Source organism: Colletotrichum paranaense (genome assembly GCF_030867605.1).
Source record: "Colletotrichum paranaense strain IMI 384185 chromosome Unknown Scaffold_7.1, whole genome shotgun sequence".
Classification (NCBI taxonomy): Eukaryota; Fungi; Ascomycota; class Sordariomycetes; order Glomerellales; family Glomerellaceae; genus Colletotrichum; species Colletotrichum paranaense.
In genome coordinates this window covers 2,782,625-2,800,042 of record NW_026848965.1, presented here as the reverse complement: position 1 = coordinate 2,800,042, position 17,418 = coordinate 2,782,625, and the positions used below count along the sequence as shown (strand labels likewise).

Sequence of the window (17,418 nt, the reverse complement as noted above, 5' to 3'; positions counted from 1 at the left end):
TGAAAACCACGAACCTTGGAAAAACCTAGGAAAAGACAAGGCATGGTAATTGTCTGAATCACAGAGAGGCCGAGTGACTGCTGGAGCCTTGTGGGGCTTTTCGAGTCTTGAGGTGTATACGGAGATAGGTTGGTAGGGTGAGGTAGTCACGCGGACCAGGCAGGTCGGTCATTCACTCTCAACCACCAACCACCCACCCGACCTTATTTCCTCGCCTTGCCTCGCCTCGCCCTCAAAATTGTGACGGAGACGGCTCAGCCCAGCCCAGCAAGGTCAGACCGGGCAAGGCAGTGAATAAAAGCTCCCCTCAACTTCTTCATCTGAAAAGTCCCATTTTGGCCGTGTAATTACCCTAATCAGGCAAATAGCCATCTCCGTTGTTTCGTTCACTCACCTCTTCGGCCACCGCCCATATTCGAGAAACCGCCCTTTTCGTCCTTTGAACGATCTATAAAGGCGTACTCGGGCCCTACTATTGTTAGCATCTTTCTTTGGTTCTTCATACATCCTTCATACACTTTCGCGGTTCTGAAGAAGAAACGCAAACATATTGCAACAACAACGAAGACTAGAACAACGACCAGGGCTTCGATAGCAACATCGTTTACAACTCAACTTGATCAAGACTCAAGGCAAACATCCTTCCCCAATCTCAACTTACTCTACTCCCGCCTTAATCGCCTTGCGATTTCCAACCGGGGCATAATAAGTATAAACTTCCGCCTCGGCCTCAAAGTCCAACCAACCAACTTCACCATATCGAAGGGGCCAATCCAGGCCAAAGGGAGCACTTACACTACATCAAACACCTCAACTACAAGACTTCACAATGGCCAACCCCCAAACCCCATCCACCGGTGCCGGCGCCGGCGCCAACATCCTCACACCAAACACCAACGCCTCCAACCTCAAGCCCATCACCAAAATCAGACTCTTGCCCTCCAAGCCCATCCTCACCCCGCCCACGACAACAGGCACAACCACCTCGAACCCCGGCACCAAGCCAAAGGCGATCAAGCTCAAGCTCAAGGCCTCGTCGTCCTCGTCTTCAGCCTCCGCCGCCAGCCGCCGCCGGAAACTCCACCGCCACCAAGACGTTGCGGGCTCCCGTCAGTCTCCTGAGCCCAGGACCCCAGTATACCCAGCCGCAGCAGGAAGCCTATCGACAACAGACACGGAGTCAACAGAGTCAACAGTCTCAGAGACGCCCACCCCAGAGGCGCCAGCAACGGCACCAGTCAGAACCTACCCCTCAGGATTCGCATCCCTCTACGCCACCGCCGCCCGCGTCGACCACTGGCTCAACCAACAAGTCGCACTCCACGCGGCCCGCGTATCCCCCTTCTCCGCCTTCTCTGCGGCGGCGGCGGCGAACGCCAACCCCAAGCTGAAGCCGAGGATCCTCATCTCGACGCGGAATCTCACGTGGATGAAAGCGAGTAATGGCGTCTGGGTGAAAGTCCCGCTTGCGAGTTGGAAGGAGAAGCAAACGAGGCCTATTACCCAGGTTATGTTGTGACCGAATCGTGGTGGTGAGTGAGTATGTGAAATATACATACACACATGCACAGCCAACGGCGCGCAGAGGAAGAGAAAGAGCAGAGAAGAGCATCGTACATATGGGCACCGATGTATACTGCCCACCGGGGACAAAAGAGTTCCCACTTACGACTTACGAACTTTGATCCAAGCATCAGATCGAGCGTTCGTTTAGAGAGATACCCCTTCTCCACCGTTGCATTATGTTAGATACAGGAGAAGAAAAAGGGGCACGAGGAACAATGTCTTGTTTATCGGAAGCGCACGGTGTACCCAAAGGCGTTACGGCATTAGACGGGACTACAGAACAGGATCCCACGTGAAGAGAATCCTGGAGATTTCTCATGGGGGAAGAGGGGGGGGGGGGGAACTGTCCCTTCGTTCAGAGAGTTTTCTTCTCTAACTCCTATACCGATCATTGCTAGGTCAGCGGTACATCTGTTGGGGATATGAACAGGAAAGAGACTGGGGCACGATTAGAAATTCTCTCGCGAGATTGCGAGAAGGTACATCATAGATGATAGATGCTCAGGCAATTACGAAGATAATGAGAATGGGAGACTGTTAAGTTCTAAAGCCCCGTTATATAAGAGTGGCCTTGTACCGTATCGTGTGATTTCCCTTGAAAGCCTCATCCCGTTAAGGTCGATCTTTTGCGCCTGTAAAGCCGGAAAAAAACCACCACACAAGAGTGACCTTGAGTTGAATGTACGATCTGGCACCTCGATGATGTATATGAGGATACCTTTTCAGCAGAGTGGTGTGCCATGCTCGAATGATGCATGACTTGATGTGACTGGATGTAACTGCTGAACCTACTGTGGTGGTAGTAGAGCAACCAGAGAAATCGATTGTGCCTAGTCTTCTCACTGGAGTCCATCACAATCGACCAGATACCAAGAAAGCGGCTCAGAAGCGGCAGGCTTGCGGCTCGTCCCAGCCTGGAGCCGCCGTTGACCGCCCAGAGCATATCGGTATTACCATTGGAAGAAAGGTGGGACATATCGAAACTGTATCGATCCAAACCTTGTACTCGGCTCTCGTTTCCTCCTTCTCTCATTCTCAGATTGATCTAGATCATCCGGCTTTGGCACATGGCAATCCGGAAAAAAGGCATCGACCCCTCATCGGCAGAACACGGAGAGCATTAACGTCGAGCTTGCATCTTTACGCATGAAGCTCCCCCCCAACGGCACGAGAGGGTCCGTCAAACCTAAGTTCACCTAACCTGTAGAACAAAAAAAGCATCGTAGATCTGTTCAAAGCCGACGGAATCTTGCTTGACATGCCAAGAACGTAGACCATTGCAAGCTGATGCCGAATGGCGAGTCTCGCAAAGTCGAAGAGTGTTCTCATGCACGAAGGGTCGTACAAAGAAGCACGTAGGTTCATCGGCATGTGGGTTCCGAGATGAGGGGGGAATGTCAGTCAATGAGGAACTCGGGCCACAGCTTGGACGAAACCTTTTACTGTGCTGGGTTGACAAACCGGGATGGGCGAGGTGCAGATCCAGCGGGTCGGGTCGAGTGTCTCTTCGGACGAGTCTAGGTAGGTATCGCTCAGGACGTTGTGTGGTTGCGAAACGTTGGTGAAAGACGCGCGGTCGCGCGGTAGAAGAGACTTGAAGGTGAGTTTGGGTGTACAGTAGTACGGAGAGGAGATCAGACATGTTCGTCGGTCGTGCCTGGCACTGGCCAATGTACTTGTGACTCCTACATAGGTTGAGCAATTCTTGTTGGGAACATGTCGACTTTTTCTCCGTAGATGGCTATCAGACGTGACATTCTGTGCCGGGGAACCGTTACCTTATTAGCCAACTTCCCATCAAATGCTCAGGCATGCGCTACTTTTTTTCGGTCAAGCATGCTCGTGTTGCCGCCGGTTCTTGTATAGCGGTTAGGGAACACCGTGGCAGCGATGCAAGACATGAGGTTAGTCTTGTAGCGGTTGCATGGCGTGGCAATGAAGCGAAGCGAGCCTAATGACTCGTTGACCAAAAGCCGCAAACCCGCCATGCCTCGAACGCTGGGCAACGTCGGATCAGACGGGTGCAAAGTTGGACGCCCACGTCAAGGAGGGAGGACGAAAAAGAGGCAATTGACGTAGTGGAGTCGACCGGTTTGTGTAATGTAGCGGCGGGACGGCTTCTCCACCGGAGTTGAACGGCGGGGAAGATTGACGGTTGTCGTTAGACGTCCATCATCTTGTACCAAGCGTGGGGGAATGTCGGGGTTAAAGTCTCGACATGATACTGAGGTGCTGCCAACTAAATTGTGGCGCAGGAATCCCGCATAATAGTCACTTGGGATGTGAAGCAGGATTCAGAGGACATCCCGCGACGTCAGCGCATGGTTGCAGTGAGCGGTGCTCCGGTACCGATACATTGTTCTTGGTTGACAGGTATAGAGGACCATGTTATGCCCTGCCAGGCTGCCAGGCTAAGCGGAATTGCGAGTCGTCGCCACGAAGCCGGCCCCTCCAAGACAAGGCCTAGGAGTACGCTTGGAATTGACCGATAGTTGAAGACATGTCGGTGTGGTAAGACGGATACATCAGGTGAATGATTGACTGACTAGCTTAGTGTGGATGTCAGGAGGGAAGAGCAAAGTAGAAAGTGTTCGCCATTATGACGATTGTATGCGCTTGGTTACCTCGAATACCGCAACAGCTGATGATGTCCTGTCTTTAGGCAAGTCGGCATAGCTTGCAAACGGGGCTCCCCATTGGAGTACTGTAAGTCTTGCCCCTTGTCTGCTATGCCATGAATGTTCCCCATCGAGAGAAACTGTCTTGGTTCATCATTGATGAAGCTGAGCCCATCAGCACACTAAGAGAAGCAATGGCCTACACTGGCATGCCGGTCAGCGCTTACACAGGAGTCACTGGCAACTCATCGGTCAATAGGCTATCTGACCGCCGCATTGCCACGAAGGTTATCTTGTGCCAAATACCACCCCACAGTGGACGGTAGAAATTTCAGTTTTAGCGAGAGATGTGGGAGCTGTGAAGGCGAACTTGAGCAATGGACCGGGGGTTCTATGCCCTGTATTGTGGTATAGCGTCAAAAGCTGACAATATGGAAGCCTGAAGACAGTGGCGGATATCATGAAGGCTGAAGCTGCGATTGTCCCGAGAGATAATCCAGGTCTGGGTCACGTCTTATTCCGCTAGTACATGTATTCGAGTTGTTGCAGATGGAGGAGCGTCAAAGGCGATGGAAGCTGCTGAGTGGCTGTGGGCATGCCGAAGCAGAGCCCCCTTCTTGGCTCGGCGAGGTAATTAATGGATCACAACTGAGGTGCAGGTATCGCCGTGGGAGGTGAATCGATAAGTGATAAGAAAACTAGGTCGTTGGTGTGGTGTTTGGGGGTCATTTGTCCGTGTTGGTAGCTGTACATTCCAGTCGCGTGGATGGGGACAAGTATCCGTAGAGAGGGCGAGACCACGAGATACTTTAGGTATCCGTACTTTGGCATGGTGTTCTGTTGCAGCCAATGCTTCGCTGGAAGAGGCGATGTGGAGTTGGTTCGTCGAGACTTGATTGACTCATCCACCTTGTCAATCGCATCGTCCGTCAAGCCCACCCACCAGCGCACCCACCCCGGCGGTTCGCTGCGCGGGTTGCCCTTGTCGAATGGAGGAGGATGGCCCGCCGGCGGGTCGACGTTTTGGTTTCCCGAGGAGGATCCCTTGGGTCGGCGGTCTCGGAGGGAAGCCGGCGAAGCCCCCCACAGGTCTGCGCTAGGTCCCGCCCAAGAGATCCATGGCCAAAGTCTTTAGCGTAGCAATGCGGCGCTTTCCTCTCAATGACCTGTGTCGCTCAGCTCGGAGATGATGTTTGATATTGGTATCTAGATAGCCTGGCACGACTGGCAAGTCTGCTCCGGTTGGCAGTTGGTTCAAGGCGCGAGAGGCGCTGGTCATTCCTCTCTGGATCTTGGGTCTGTTCTAGAAGGTCGTCTGGAACAATGCTCCCCTGTCATGGAGCAAGCCTAGCCGAAGTGTGGCGCGATGGCACCCTAAGTATAACTTGGAAGGCATGGCGTTTCTTTTTGGAATGACTTACCAAGTCAGCTTTTGAGGATGAAGATGAATCAGACACGTTGAGGTTCTACCTCAAGGTCAACTGAGGAAGATACAAAGCGTGTCTCATGGTTGCTTCTGGCGGAGGGCACCGAAAAACAGGCGAGGATGACTACTGCAGTCGAGTACGTACAATAAGGTAAGGTAGAAGGAGAAGCGAATCCAAAAAGGGAATCCGTGAAAGAGTAGGCACAGGTGCAAGTGGAAGCGGATGCAAGAGGCAAGAGGTACATGCGAGTTGGGAGGTGCACCTGCTGCATCTGCTCTGCACCTGCACCTGCGCCTGCATCGACTTCGGGGCTGTAAGTTGTAACATATACATGTCGATGAGATGCAGCGCGAGATATTTTCCGTCGACAGTATGTGAGCATGTACCAGGGCAGTCTCACTAGGGCAAATACCAGATACCTCTAGATGCAGTCATCCAGCCAGTCGCATTCTGATTATTCCCGGGGCGCAAATTGGATGCACAGAGCGCGGTAAGCACAGGCGGATTGGCCGTTGATTTGTGGAATGCTGTGGAGGCAATCCAGAACACTTTGGACAGTCTCAAACTCCCCAAAACGGCATTCCGAGCTCTGTACGGAGTGGCCGTACTTTGGAGTCTGTCTCTTGAACTTTTTCTTCATACCTACTAATGTACGTGAGCACACACACGCACACACATACATGGTGGCGGTATCTGATTGTCTTGGTGTCTTGGTTCTGCCTCACTTACTCTCTTCTCCAGCTTTCTCCCACATCTACTCGGTAAGGTAGGTATTGTAAAAGCATGTAGGTGCTACCGTTGATTAAGATAGATACCTACCCTTCTGACTGTATGTGGGGTTATCTTTTGGCCGGCAGGCTAATACCGTACCTTTGCCTTGCACCTGCATCGCACCTTCCACCGGCACCTTAGATTGTGACTATTCTCCCTGACATCGTCGACCGTACATGTGAGAGATGGATCGGTGTTCCCGGCCTCTTTGCTTGAACTCTACCTACTCAAGGTAGAAAGGGCAGGGCTTTCCCATATAACAACTCTCGTCACCATTGGGAATCATAGGTATCCAGGTGGCTGGCTACCTTATCCATCGAGTACCGAGTAAGGTAGGACGCAGCCTCTGTGACAGGCACCTTCCTTCCACACAAAGACCCCACTTTCAAAGAGAAAGAGCAGGCTTTGGTTCTTGGGCCTGGGTCGCCGCTTTCCTCCCACGCCTTTTACCTCACTCCGCCTCACCTCCTCCTCTTCCTCGCCTGTAACCTGCCATTCGCAGAGTTCCGACTCCCACGCTCATGCTTATGCTCACATCCTCTTTACCTCACCTCACCTCATCTCACCGATCCGACGACTACCTTGGGTACTCACTCAGGTCAGCTTTATTATTTACCCCACGAAATACTCGGTGCGCCTCACTGGCCAACTTCCCACCTCACCTCACCTCAAAGGTCAACTCTCCAACGCTTGACCTCATTTCGACTCGTCCGTCTCCACCCTTGAAGGCTCGAACCCAATTTTTCCAGGTTCCCAGAATCGGGTCGTTTTCTCCCCTCACGAACCGGAATCCTCGACGGAGTAGTATCCTCCAGAGTTGAGAACTACAGTACATACATTCTACCACAGTACGGGTGCCACTTCACGATCCGCCCCCCTGGCCAGCCTCTGGCTTTCACTGGATGCTGTCATCGCCAGCATCACGGACTCCCTGGCTTCCAATCGGGCCTTAGCTTGGATAACCTCAGTCCATTCGACACTGGCTAGGTTGCTACCCTTACGCTGTCACTGTTGACCCACTTTCACACCTCACGATACCCAAGCACCCAAGGTACCTACCTACACCAACCTTACCTTACAAGAGTACCGACCAGTGATCCGTACCCAACGGGAGACACCTCACTGCTCGCAGCCGCTCTGTCCTCCTGAGTCCCATCCGGCCTGGTATTGAACCATTCCTTTTCCCCTCCACCGGTGACTGACTGGAAGGACGCAACTCAGTTCAGCTTGCACGGCGTGCCTCTATTCGCCTCCACAGCTGGCCAGTCGGCGTTGTGTACCCGACAGTGGACATCAACCTGGAAAGGTACCTACAAAAAAGAAGGACGGCAAAAAAGGCAGGAAGCAACAAACCTCGAGTCTCAACTGGACCCAGTCACGCCTTCCCCTCTCGTGGCTCCTGTCCGCCCCCCTCCCTACCGCCTCCACCCTGCCGCCTCCACTCCCACGCACACAACCTGAAGGCAACCCGATCTCATAGCGTGGTCCGGCTCTCTCTCACTCTCCATCCCACTTTCACACTCTCTCAACTTCTCAACCCCCTCCAGCGTGAGAGAGCGAGAGAGAAAAAAAAAATCCAAGTCTCCAATTTCACCTCCGAAAAATCACATCACCCGCAACCGAAACCGCAACCGCAACGCCAGCCGCATCTTACTCGCCACCGCTTCCTCTCACGAACCAAACTCACAACTCTCACACCGCATTCTCACTCACTCACACACACACACACACACACACTCTCTCTCTCGCACGCACACACCTGCGCGAGACCTCACCCCCATCTGCCGCTCGTCTCTCGCGCCCACCAATCCCTCGGCATCGCGGTCATATCACGGGCCTGTTTTGACGTCAACCAAGGATTCAGGCCTCTGCCTCGACTAGGCCTTCACCTTCACCGTCCGTCACACAAAGACGCCAGCCAGCAACCATGTCCGGCTCCGAGGGTGCACATGCAAACACAAACACAGGCGGCTTCGACCTGTTGAAGCGAGCGACACAGGCCATGATGATGTCAGGCTCGACTTCTAGGTATGTGCAATTTTTCGTTGTGCCTGTCTGCCGTGCTCTACACCCTTTGCATCCTCTTTGCCCACTACCTTTTGCTCCTATTCGGACCCCTTTTTGCACCCATTTCATGTTGTCTCCATGCCCCTTGAATCCTGCACCGGCCAGTTGGTTGAACTGCTTCACCGCGTGCTCGGTCGAAGCTGTGGCGCTAGCTTGCTTGCTTGGTTGCTCGCTCACTCTGTTCGGCTTGCGTTGTGACGCCTTTCCAATTCGCTTGTTATCCGTCCTTTATTTCCCTTTACACATGGGACTTTACCCCGGCCTGCCTGCCTCTCGCCTGGTTGCTTCTTCAAAGTTGGAGTTGCGTAACCATGGAAAGTCCCGTTTCCTGTCTCCGTCACTCGCTAGCTAGGCTTGGTGGGTGTTCGAGACCCTAGGTATCTCCTCATATGTCATCGACGCTTTTCATTACCTGTCACCACCCCGTCACATTACCTTGTTGTTCCCATATGTGCCCCCGATCTTCCCCGCGGCGCGCATTGGACCCTGGAAGGAGCCTCTCTTTTTGAAGGTTGCCCGTTCCATGCGGCATGTCATCGTCGGACATAGACACATACTACCCAAAAGCGTGGCGATGGAGGGGTGGCTGGCGAACGAGGGGCCTTTCCTGTCGCCTGTTCACTTCCTGCACCCGATGGGTTTCTGTTAGGACGTTCCTCATTTGGCTAGTGCCAGAGGCCGATGCCGTCAACGGCCCTTTCAGCCTACCGCTGAGGGACCCCAGACGATCCCGGACGAGTGTCCGAGGCTGCAAACAACTGAGCCCATTCCCATTCTCGCTCTATCCTAACGTGGTCTAAGAGCTTGCTCACTTGACTGGTCCCCCCCCCCCCCCGGCGGCACACGTTCGCTTCGTGTAGGCGCCGGTGGCAGGCATACCTGAAGCTGACCTTTGCTCCGTGGACCATGTCGTGAGTGAGGGCAATATACGACGCATCAGTCCAAAGCCCTGTTACACCCCCCCATCCAGCACTCGCTTGCACATGCAAATCACCGCGTACCCCTCGTCCCATCCTTCCCCTACCTATGTTCACCTACCTACCTTACCTGAACCCTTCGTTCGGTCGCCAATGCGGCGACAAGAACTAGAAGATGGCAAATAGAGGTGTAGGGACGCGGGGGCCGCCATGGCCAGGACGCCAGAGCCAGTCCAAGAGCCAATGCTGCAAGAGGCTTATCAAAGTTGAGAAGCCTGACTCGTCCAACAATGGTCCAACGACCAAAGTAGGAATAACCAGTCATTCTTGCTCTAGTCAAGTCAGCATTGAAGCTCTCCCTGCACCTCGCGTCGTCTGAATGGTTTCCCCTCTTCCTCTTTCCCCTCCGCCCGCCCAGTGTCCTTGCCCCGCCATTGCATTTACTAAAAACCTCCGATCCAAGGCCTTGACTAGTGTTCGAGGACCTATGAAGACGGGGCGTCTTCGGAACAAAAAAGTCCACTTTACTCATGTTTTCTATTTGACGGCTCTTCCCTTTTGGCCCTTTGCATCATCCCCCCCCGAACTGCACTACCTACCTACCCGGCTAGCTATTGCGACGGCATCCTTGCTTCCACCCCCAAGCCCAATAGAGGACGAAGAGAAGAGAGAAAAAAAATTTACCCGTTCTTTTCCGCCAGAGGCACACACGGAGGGACGCACACAAGGCAGAACTCCTCCCTACTCCGCCTCGCCTCAATTACTCGTTCTCACCACAAGTACCCAAGTGTGGTCATGGTCTTGGCAGCCGTCATGAGCTAGCTCTTCACTCTAAATTTTGCCTCCGCTTTTCGCTGTGTTGCTCAGCGTGTCATCCCTCTGTTTCTGTTGTCCAACCCACGATTTTCCCTCCTCCGCGCATTATCCGCCACAATTAAAGATGAATCTCACTGTTAACCACCCCAGCAGGACTCCCGCGGCCGCACCTGACGAAGATGGCGCGGATCAGATCGGCTTTGATACGCCCCGCTCCGGGGTGGCGACCCCTCAACCCGACCTCCATGACAAACGCCTGCCGGGCATTATGAGCTACTTCGGCCAGGTTCGTACAGATTCTTCTCACAATTCTGTATCTGCCCCTGTCGCGTCGGATCGCAATCGAGGACAACCGCTTCCTGGTCCCTCAACGAAACAAGTCGAGACGGACGGGAAGGCTTCTCAGGTCAGCTCAGTGGATGCTGTGCCCGGTGGCGATCCTGAACCAACATCCCCATCACTCCCCCACCCCGAAGAGCGGCCATCATCACCACACCCTTCATCCATGGCACTGGTTCAGACACATCAGTACCCGACACCGCCGATATCCAGACGGTCGTCGGCGGGACTTTTGAAAAGAAGTCTGTCGTTGCGATATGGAGAATCACGGTCCGCGGCATCCTCATCTGCGCGACCGAAGCTCCAAAGAGGCGTCACAGATTACCCGCAAAAATGCCACAGCCTCACCCTCATGTCCCAACCTTCAAGCATCGTCACAACTTCAGTTGTACATGCTTATCACATATCAAACCCCAGTCTTCACAAGCCCATCACACCAACATCCCCCATTACTTTCCACGTTGGTTCAGCGCAGAAAGCCGCTTCCCTTCACAGCTCTTCGTCAGTTGATCAGCTCAAGAAGCTAACACAGTTTGCGGGATTCAAGAGCGGTCCACCAACTCCTACAAGGGCGCTTTCAACGGCGCAGCCCTCTCAGGCTGAGGAGAGGTCAACCTCCAAGAGAAGCAGCAACGAGACGGTCCCTCCTAGCGGCGTTCAGACACCCATCCGCCGCGGTACCACCGGCGCTCAAGTTCCCGCTGCTCGCGGCAAACTCACGATCAAGATCGTTGAGGCCAAGGGCTTGCGACGTGCCAAGGACCCTTACGTCGTAGCGGTTTTTCAGAGAAGCGAGCTCATCTCAGGAGGCCCGCGCTCCGTCGAAGAGGAGGATGACGTGAACCTCCCGGCCCCCTCCTTTGGAGGCATCCCGATTCAAAGACAAGGCAGCGACTCAGGCCGCCCGGTCATGTCTATTCCTATGCGCAGCCGCCAGAGCAGCAACACCAGCATTTCCGATTATAACACGTTCCGCAACCGGTCCCGCCGATCCTTCACCAGTCCAAAGTGGGACGCCGAGGCAGAATTGTAAGTGGGCACACTGATTGATGTCCTTGGGTTATTGGCTGACTTTCCGGCAGTGATGTTGTTGATTCGAACATGCTGGTTGATATTTCCGTCTATGACCACACCGACAAGGGAGAGGAGTTTTTGGGTCAAGTCGATTTCCAGGCCAACAGGGACTCCAGCAACCCAGTACGTGGCTGGTTCCAGCTTAAGGGACACGCCGACACGATGGCGGAGAATGCCCCTACGGGAGAGATTTACGTGGAAGCCGTCTACCAGCGAACGGAGAGAAAGCACTTTGGTCCGGAAGACTTCCAGATTCTTAAGTTGATCGGCAAGGGTACCTTTGGACAAGTTTACCAGGTCCGGAAGAAGGATACCGAACGCATTTACGCCATGAAGGTCCTGTCCAAGAAGGTCATTGTTCAGAAGAAGGAAGTCGCCCATACCGTTGGTGAGCGCAATATCCTGGTTCGGACAGCCATGTCCGACTCGCCCTTCATCGTGGGCCTCAAGTTCTCCTTCCAGACGCCATCAGACCTCTACCTGGTCACTGATTACATGTCTGGCGGTGAGCTATTCTGGCATCTCCAGAAAGAAGGACGGTTCGATGAGCGCAGAGCCAAGTTCTACATCGCAGAACTCATCTTGGCCATCCAGCACCTCCACAACAACGATATCGTTTATCGTGACCTGAAGCCAGAGAACATTCTGCTCGACGCAAATGGTCACATTGCCCTTTGTGATTTTGGCCTGTCAAAGGCCAATTTGACAAAGAACGATACCACAAACACATTCTGTGGCACAACCGAGTACCTCGCTCCCGAAGTTCTCCTTGACGAGTCGGGATACACCAAGATGGTGGATTTCTGGTCGCTGGGAGTTCTAGTCTTCGAGATGTGCTGCGGTTGGAGTCCATTCTATGCGGAGGACACCCAACAGATGTACAAAAACATCGCCTTTGGCAAGGTCAGATTTCCTCGGGACACCTTGTCACAGGAGGGTCGCAACTTCGTAAAGGGCTTGCTCAACAGAAACCCCAAGCACAGACTTGGTGCGACGGACGATGCGGAGGAGTTGAAGCGCCACCCATTCTTTGCCGACATTGACTGGGACATTCTGGCAAAGAAGCTCATCACACCTCCCTTCAAGCCCAAGTTGACCTCTGCTACAGACGTGTCGTACTTCGACCCCGAGTTCACCAACGCGCTTGATAACAATGGCTCACTTAATGAACGGGCCGCTGCTTTGTCCAAGGGATTCGCTACATCGACGCCCCTTTCGCCCTCTGTGCAGGCCAACTTCCAGGGCTTCACGTTTGTGGACGAGAGCGCTCTCGACGATCACATGAGAGATAAGGGCCGCTATGATGACGAAGAGATGCGTGATTCTCACCACCAGGACGATGACTGGGATGACCTGGAGGACATGAACCAGAGAGGCAATCGCATGAGCGGCATTGTGCGCACGACCACCAACGAAGAGCAGATGATTGGTGGTGGTCACTTTGACGTTTAATGACTTCATGCATTCTGGTTTTTTTTTTCCAAAGGTACTTCTGGGTCATTTGTTTTTGGGTTCTATTTTGAGGACAAAGAAAAGTTCCATCACACACAGCCTTTTCTCTCTTGCAGAAGCAAAACACGGTCATCATCATTACGAAGTCAAAAAAAACGAACATTCATGGATTTCAGTGCATAAGGGCGGTCAAACCTTGCATGTGATCATTGGGCCCGGGGGGTGTAATCGGTACATGGCGTTTTTGGGCTGAAGCGACGAACATTCGGATTCCTGATCGGCCCCTCAGACTGCTGCTTTTCATGCTAATCGAAGAGCTTTTACTTACACGATACAAACAATAACTACAACAACGACGATAGGCCTTGACGAAAAGGCTCTGCATACCGCTCGCTGATGCTGATGCTGGTGACCTTGATGCCTTTATCGGAAGATGTGGTTGTTCTACATTCCCACGAGTCGCTGCCATAGGGAACATCCGTACATCAGATATGAGGCTGATACACAGGCATCGCTGCATTTTGGGAGGATGTGTCTTTCACGAATGGAGTGGTACGAAAGGAAAGGAGGGAAAACCAGTCTTGCCTATAGGATATACTGCAATTTTGCGACAGACGTTCAGCGTTTGGGGCAATCTTATGGTCCATGGGCTTGGAGACTGAATCAAGGGGGGGGGGGGGTTCGAAGGATGCCTAGATATCCAACAAACAAACCCTTGTATCGGTCATCAAGCGCCATGCGGTATATCGAGTGGTGGATGGTACCGATGAAGAAAGGAGGGGCCGTCAACGGAAAGAAAGTGAGAGAGGAAAGCGATCAGCTCTACACAAAACCGTCTGTAATACTGCTTAATTAGCTTCAGCTACATTTGACAAAAAACCAAAAAGGACGCTAGGTTCTCTTGTCGTATCCTTCCAACGTGATTGTGTTGTAGTGACGCCCAAAACTACCAATAGATCATATAACAACGTCCCTGATTAACACACAAGGGTCACTCTTTCTATCACCACTACCTTTGTTCTTGTGTCTCTGCTATACCTTTTCAGCGAATAGAACAGTCATGCTGATGCCGCAGAAGCTTCCGCCTCCTCGATGTGACTCGCTGCCGATGCGGCCTGCAGGTGTGGGAGTAGAGGAAAAGGAGTTTCTGTATGGTACTCGAATCCACAGATGGGCTGGTCGTGTGCCCGGAAGGTTGTGCTACCAACTGTCAACCTTGTAGCTTTATATACGTAGACAACGGAGGGATGCATTCTCCAAGGTGTAAGATGCCAAGTCTGTAGCTACCATACTGACAGTATGTATTTCCCTCGAAGAATGTGGAATTTGGTAGGTAAAGACAATCAAGAGAGGGAGAGTAGTGACAAAGGATAAGGATAGCCATCAAGAAGACTCACGAAGGTGAAGGAAAGAAGGCAAAGTAGGCGAGAAAGGCAAGCAAGGTTAGGTGGCAGACAGTGAATCATCCCGTCACCCTCTCCACCTCTGGAAATGGTAGCCAGCATAATCGCTGTGGATCATTCATCGTTTTGTTGTCCCAGGAACACTACGCGAACCCACCTCAGTGTGCATTGAAAACAAGACCCTGTAGCACAAGGTAGATGGCTCTTTTCCTTTCGTCCAGGGAATCTTGGTGGAAGCAATTGGCGGGGGTTCCGTCGAGTTGTGTGCGAGTTGTGTGTTGAGAAATTACTATTCCCCGGGTATCAGAGGTCTTTTGATAAAGGGCTCTCCGCCTGACGACGGTTCTGTGTGGTGGTGGTGGTGGTGGTGGTGGTGGTTTTGGCTCTGTTCGGGAGATTCCGGGTTCCCCACAATGTCTTCACTCAAGACTCAGTCAGAGTCAGGTATGCGGTCCGTTTTGGAAAGCAAGAGAGTCATTTGAATCCATTTGGCATGGGAGCTGCCGGAATATGGTGGTTGTTGGTCGAGGACGTCCAGGTAAAATCACACATATGATTGGTATGACCCATATACACACAAGAGGGACCGAGGACGTTGAAGCGCATGCGAATAGCATTCCTAGCCAGCGAGGTTTAGTTGGACAATATACACGGGATTACCACCTCCCAGCACACCTTTCCCCTCGTTTCTAGGGTTCCTCTCTCTCTTTCTCCTTCTCTCCTTTCCTCTCAATCACAAAAACACGTTTCCCACTCCTTTTGGTCGGTTCGGAGCAAGCGGCAAAGGTTACAAACCCAGAAGCCAAGGTTGGAAAAGCACTTTTCCCTCCCATCACTTGAGGATTGATGACGATTTTTATCTTTTCGGCGGGGGAATCCGGGACGGTGTGGTTCGTTTTGAAACTTTTTTGTTTTCTTTTCCAGTAACGGTTTTGCACGTCGCCGAAGCGCTCTAGTGGTGAGGCTCCTCCTCGTCCTCCTCAATCATGAGCCAGTCGTGCTTGACGGGCTCGCCGTTGGCGGCAGCAGTGGCGTCCTGGCCCTCGACCTCGACGGCCATGCTCTCGTACTCCTTCAGGCTGGCGGCGAGGTCGGCCTCCTCGGGGGACTTGGGGGTGGCGGGGATGGAGAAGGTCTGGACCTGGCCCTGGGAGTCGGACTCCTTGATGGGGGTGGGCTTGTAGGCCTTGAGCTCCTTGAGGTAGAGCTCCTGGACGAAGTCGGCTGTATCGGGGATTGCAGGTTAGTGAAACGGGATCGGAGCAAGAGTTTTTGTGCGATGACGACAGCGACGGCATGGGAAGAAGAGGAAGGACGAGCGAGCGACGGGCGAATCGGAGAGATAGAAGACCATTAATCGGCGTAGGATGGTCGATGCGAATGTAATGGACGACGAGTATGTTCAAGTGGTTTGCGTGACCGGTATCGTTATCCGACAGCCAGGCGCACTCCCCAGCTTCGGAGCTTGGCCTCCCTTTAGCCGCACCGGCAACCCGAAATGGCCAACGCTTTCGCATTGAACGCAACCTCGCTCTTCCTCCTAGGGGGCAATTGAAATCGAAGACGGGAGAAATATTGACGAACCTCTGCGGGAGACGGTGGGAGCGATGAATCCCCTCATCTGGACGGCGCTGGGCCTCGACAGCCGAGAGACAGCCGAAGCGGCGCGCTGTTTGGGCAAAAAGTCGTCAGTTTTTTTCCTTGATTTCCGACCGACGGTCCGCGCGTCCGAACGGAGGCCGACGCCAACAGCGACAAGACAACAGCAACAACATCATCATCACGACAACGGGAAGAGAGAGGAGAGACGTACAGTGGCTCTGGACAATTGGACGAGCATCTTGATATGTGGGTGGTGGCTGGCTCAATTGGGGACACCGGGGGGGATGGGGGGAGGGAGGCGGACGACGGGTGGTTGAGGGTTTTGTACGGGATGGGACAGTAAAAAGCTGGAGTGAGCCGGTTCAGTTCTGGTTGGACGCAATGATTCCCAGCCGACCGCTGTGATTTGGATGCCTCAGGTCTCAGGCGTAGAACTTGTCTGCCTGTCTTTTGCTGCCTTTCCCCACTTTCCCACGTCCTTCCACCTCTCACGCATTGCTGCAGCGGGTCGGGGAAACAACAAGCGGAGGCGGGTGGACTGATATCACGTGAGGAAACGACCGATGACACTTTACCGTACGCTGCCCATCTTCTTTCTGGTACAGATCTCGTCTGGAAGGTGACTGCTAGCTGGGCGAGATGTGGTCATTGGGAGTAATTGACAGCCAAGAAGGAACGGTTTCGTCAACTTCCCCCCTCCACCAAACCATCACCGCCGACATCATAGGCTGGCACTTAACGCCGGGCACACCTACCAGTACGCACCAAGAGAGTTCAAACTGCCACACTTTGTTCGGACCAAGCTTGGCCTAAGCTCCTCTGGCGATCCGGGCTAGCTCTCTCACAGTTGCGACCAATCGACTTTTTGGTGCATGACCTCATACATCCATGTCTCTCATACTCCGTCATTTTCGTCACTATCAAGAGTGTTTTTGCTGTTGTACGCTGAGCTCGAAGTCGAGCCAGGTCGCCAGTCACTCATTTACCTTGCTAAATATCTGTCTCGATTGATCTAGTTGCTTTTGTTCTAGAGACAAGCGACAAGATATTGCAGAAGTGTGTTGATGGAAAGATGTCTTTCTCTCTCTTACTTTCCGACATATTTATAATTTCCTCGTCGTTGCTCACCCTGCTATACTACCCGTGTTAAATTAGAAGGGAAGGACACAACGATGCGTACAATGAGTCGAGGGCTCGTGTTCAAAGCCTGCAAGACTATCCGTCACACACGCGAACACCAATGGCTTAGATCAAGTGACCATTATTGCATAAGCTATCATTCAAGAAACCCATCACCAACAACGCCACAAACTCCGTGCTCTACCCGAGTTGCCGTGTCTTCATACTACGGCCCAGATCTTTTGTA

At 53.0% G+C, this 17,418-nt stretch overlaps 4 protein-coding genes across 4 annotated transcripts; 2 read left to right on the top strand and 2 right to left on the bottom strand.

Annotated features, from left to right (window-relative positions):
* Positions 1–829: 829 nt before the first annotated feature.
* On the top strand, positions 830–1,519 carry CPAR01_09789 (uncharacterized protein; the record flags this gene model as incomplete). The annotated part of the gene is made up of 1 exon (XM_060494053.1): positions 830–1,519. One exon carries the CDS (start codon positions 830–832, stop codon positions 1,517–1,519), a length of 690 nt encoding a protein of 229 aa, XP_060348183.1.
* A 3,307-nt stretch (positions 1,520–4,826) lies between these two features.
* Positions 4,827–5,240, bottom strand: CPAR01_09788 (uncharacterized protein; the record flags this gene model as incomplete). The annotated part of the gene is made up of 1 exon (XM_060494052.1): positions 4,827–5,240. A coding segment is annotated over one exon (414 nt), but the record flags the coding sequence as incomplete, so codon positions are not given.
* A 5,066-nt stretch (positions 5,241–10,306) lies between these two features.
* Positions 10,307–13,047, top strand: CPAR01_09787 (uncharacterized protein; the record flags this gene model as incomplete). Its single annotated transcript, XM_060494051.1, has 2 exons — positions 10,307–11,550; positions 11,604–13,047. The coding sequence occupies 2 exons, from the start codon at positions 10,307–10,309 to the stop codon at positions 13,045–13,047; spliced, it is 2,688 nt and encodes an 895-aa protein (XP_060348181.1).
* A 2,355-nt stretch (positions 13,048–15,402) lies between these two features.
* CPAR01_09786 (ATP synthase complex subunit H) lies at positions 15,403–16,290 on the bottom strand (the record flags this gene model as incomplete). Its single annotated transcript, XM_060494050.1, has 3 exons — positions 15,403–15,674; positions 16,035–16,119; positions 16,264–16,290. The coding sequence occupies 3 exons, from the start codon at positions 16,288–16,290 to the stop codon at positions 15,403–15,405; spliced, it is 384 nt and encodes a 127-aa protein (XP_060348180.1).
* Positions 16,291–17,418: the final 1,128 nt, after the last annotated feature.